This window comes from Charadrius vociferus, unplaced genomic scaffold (assembly GCF_000708025.1).
Source record: "Charadrius vociferus isolate BGI_N301 unplaced genomic scaffold, ASM70802v2 scaffold509, whole genome shotgun sequence".
Classification (NCBI taxonomy): Eukaryota; Metazoa; Chordata; class Aves; order Charadriiformes; family Charadriidae; genus Charadrius; species Charadrius vociferus.
This window is the reverse complement of record NW_009650093.1, coordinates 486,801-490,007: the sequence shown is the minus strand read 5'-3', so window position 1 is coordinate 490,007 and position 3,207 is coordinate 486,801. Positions and strand designations below refer to the sequence as shown.

Genomic DNA, 3,207 nt, shown 5'->3' with positions numbered 1-3,207 from the left:
GGGAGGTCCCGGGCCCGTGTGAGAGGTGCCAGGACCCCGTGGCCCCTGGGGGAGATTGTCAGGCCCCCGAGGGGTGCCACCCCACCGGTCTCGGGTGGGGAGCTCCAGGGTCCATTGGTCTCGGGGCAGGGGGCAGACGCTTTGGCCCTGTGGTGGGGGGTGCCAGGCTCTGAGTGGGGCCATCCCTGTCCTCACATCTGCCATCCCAGCCGGTGCCAGCCCTGCTCCAAGCCCACAGTGCCCTGAGCATACTGACAGCCTCCCTGCTTGCCCAGGGCACCAGGCTGCGCGTCCTCCTGGTTCATCCATCTTTAAGGAGCGTTTCCCCCGTCCAGTTTTGGTTTCTGGTCCATCTGTCCTTCAACACTGTCTCCATCATCCCGTTTTCCTCTTGCAGGCAAAGTACAAGGAGCGAGGGACGGTCCTGGCCGAAGACCAGCTGGCTCAGGTGGGAGACCCACCCCTGCCCTGGCAGCGGGAAGAACCCTGGTTGTGAGCTCAGCTGCAAACATGGGCTTTGTTTTCCCCTCTGCTTCAGCATTTGGAGCATTATCCACGAGCAGCCCCTTAGGCTGCCTTTCCATCAGAGAGCTGTGATGTTTGCTACAGGTCTCGCTCTGCCTCCCTTCTCAGGACCTCAGCAACATCTGCTCTCTGTAGAATTGTTTCTGCCCCACGGACATCTCAGAATACCTGCTGCCCCTCTTCTGAGCCCATCTTTTGGTTCAGAACAGCCCTTTGCCTTGTTTTATCTCCACTGATACTAGTTTGTATTCAGTGTTAAAAGCGTACATGTGGAGAACTCTCATTCCATTGAGCCATTTTATCTTGTTTCCTTCCTGTAAAACCACTGGGGCCATCAGCACTGGGTAGGCAGCCCATGTTTCTTGAGGACTCTGCTTACGTAGTGCCTGTTGGGTGCTGTGTTTACAGAAAACTGCATTAAATAAGTGTTAAGACAGAAACGCTGCTCTGCAATTCTCTTTCAGATGTCTAAACAGCTGGACATGTTTAAGACCAACTTAGAAGAGTTTGCCAGCAAACACAAGCAAGAGATCCGTAAAAACCCCGAGTTCCGGGTCCAGTTCCAGGACATGTGTGCCACAATCGGAGTGGATCCTTTGGCATGTGAGGAACAGGCACTGGGGTTAATGACTAAGGATTCATCTCGCTGTTCCCGTACTGTAAACAGCTCGCAGTGAAGCTGGTGGAAGTTGTCCTTGAGGAAAGCTGATGGTGGTGTGATTCCTGGGGCTTGTGAATTGGTGTAACATACTGTTGGGTGTTATTTGCTTAAAACGGTGGGGAAAAACAGGTGGAGATAACCAAAATGGAGAGTCTTCATTGACAGATCTAAGAGTCCTCACAGCAAGGTTTGCAAGCAGCCTGCTTGGCACCAGTAACTCCAAAGGAAGGATATTTTTGCCAATGGTCCAATTGTTTTCCCCTTTCTCACTTCACAGCCGGTAAAGGATTCTGGTCAGAGATGCTGGGAGTTGGAGACTTTTACTATGAACTGGGTGTGCAGATCATCGAAGTGTGCCTGGCTCTGAAACACAGGAACGGAGGTAAGGATCCCACTGTGTCTGGTTTCTAGGGGAAAGAAATAGAGCAGGAGGATACCTTTTCCCTGCGGAAAATGAGTCACGTCACTCAGTGTAATGTTCTTTAGTAGATTTCACGAAAATACCAAGATGGCAGTTTTGTCTTCATCACCCCCAAAAAGCCTTGTTTTGTTTCTGCAGTGTTACAGCTACTCCCCAGGGGCAATCACCCAGCTTTATTGATTTCTGCAGAAATCAACCAACTCTGCCCCGTTTAGGTAACAAAACTATAACTCACGGTATCGTGGGGAAGGAGCAGGGATCGATGACAATCTTGAAGGAGTACGAAACTGCTAAGTCACTGCTTTGAGCCTGGCAGTAAGATTGTCTCTAAAGGTTCACAGCAATATCCAGAAGAGTTGGAATACCAGTGGTTAGTGCCTAATGAAAAGGTAGTTCTTTGCTCCAAAAGGGCACTGTGAGACCAGGAACGTGCTACAGCAAAGCCAGTTGAAACTTGAGTCCGATACGTTTGTGGGAGAAGGCAACAGCTGACTGCTGTGTGTTAGTTCTGGGAACAGAAGTGACTGGGTGCTTATCTCACCCAAGGCTTGATACTGGGAACAATGAACAGCCGCTTGTAAAATGGAAGGCAGGGGGGAGCTAGTGGCAAATGCACAAAGGACCCTTGACTGCTCTTGCTGGAGTAATTTTGTTGCTATGCAGTAATGCTTTCCTGTCCCCTTTTGTTGACTTCTAGGTCTGATAACACTGGAAGAACTTCACCAGCAAGTGCTGAAGGGAAGGGGGAAGTTTGCTCAGGATGTCAGCCAGTGAGTGTCTGTATTCCAGGAAAGGGGAATAAAGTAGCATTCGGGGAAGAAAAGGGGGTGACTTGAAGGTGCTGCTGTTAATTGGACCCAAAATTTGACTTCTAGCTGTGGAGCTGCTTACACATGCTCCACAATTAATGACTTCAGAAAGCAGCGTGCTTTCTCTGGGAACCCTAAGGCATAAAGTACTGTTGCTTTGAGCTGGCGACAATTAGTCCCCTGCAAATCCAGCTCTCCTACTGCCACAGTCTGCTGAAGCTGCTGTGGTCTCCTGAGCTGCAAGGAAGGAACTGGTAAGTGTCATTACAGAAGCAGATTTTAGGACAGAGCTCACTGTGATCACTGATTGGGGCTGAACCTTAAAGTTTGGCATTTGCAGCTCAGGTGCTACAAGTGTCTCTCTAATGCAGGTCTGCCCTTCTGAAGGGGGACATAGATATTGCGAACTAGTTCTAAATTGCTTTATAAATTTTTTTTCAGCTGTTGATTACCTGAAACTGCAGCAAGCTCCAAGCTGTTATTGCTCATAGCTTCTGCACGTCGAGTCTTCCTCATTTAGAGAATGTAGTGTGCAGTTTGAGAGAGGCTCCCGCTTTAAAACCTTGCATTGACCTCTTGCTTCTCAGGGATGATCTCCTTCGTGCAATCAAGAAACTGAAGGTCTTGGGGAATGGCTTTGGGATTATCCCCGTTGGTGGAACATATCTGATCCAGTCTGTACCAGCGGAACTGAACATGGATCACACTGTCGTCTTGCAGCTGGCAGAGGTATTAAGCCACGAGTTTTTAAAATACAACCACCATGAAAGAACCTTAATGCTTCCATGACA

General features: G+C 49.4%; 2 protein-coding genes across 2 annotated transcripts in view; both read left to right on the top strand.

Annotated features, from left to right (window-relative positions):
- GIP (gastric inhibitory polypeptide) overlaps nt 1-496 on the top strand; it is a 7,392-nt gene extending 6,896 nt beyond the window's left edge. The window contains exon 6 of the mRNA XM_009892215.1: nt 398-496. Coding sequence (XP_009890517.1) covers nt 398-496 — 99 coding nt within the window. The remainder of the gene's footprint in view (nt 1-397) is intronic.
- The window catches only part of SNF8 (SNF8, ESCRT-II complex subunit), a 3,641-nt gene continuing 835 nt past the window's right edge, over nt 402-3,207 (top strand). The window contains exons 1-5 of the mRNA XM_009892194.1: nt 402-448; nt 990-1,128; nt 1,464-1,568; nt 2,305-2,377; nt 3,004-3,145. Of these exons, the coding sequence (XP_009890496.1) occupies nt 990-1,128; nt 1,464-1,568; nt 2,305-2,377; nt 3,004-3,145 (459 nt within the window). The 5' untranslated portion in view covers nt 402-448. The remainder of the gene's footprint in view (nt 449-989; nt 1,129-1,463; nt 1,569-2,304; nt 2,378-3,003; nt 3,146-3,207) is intronic.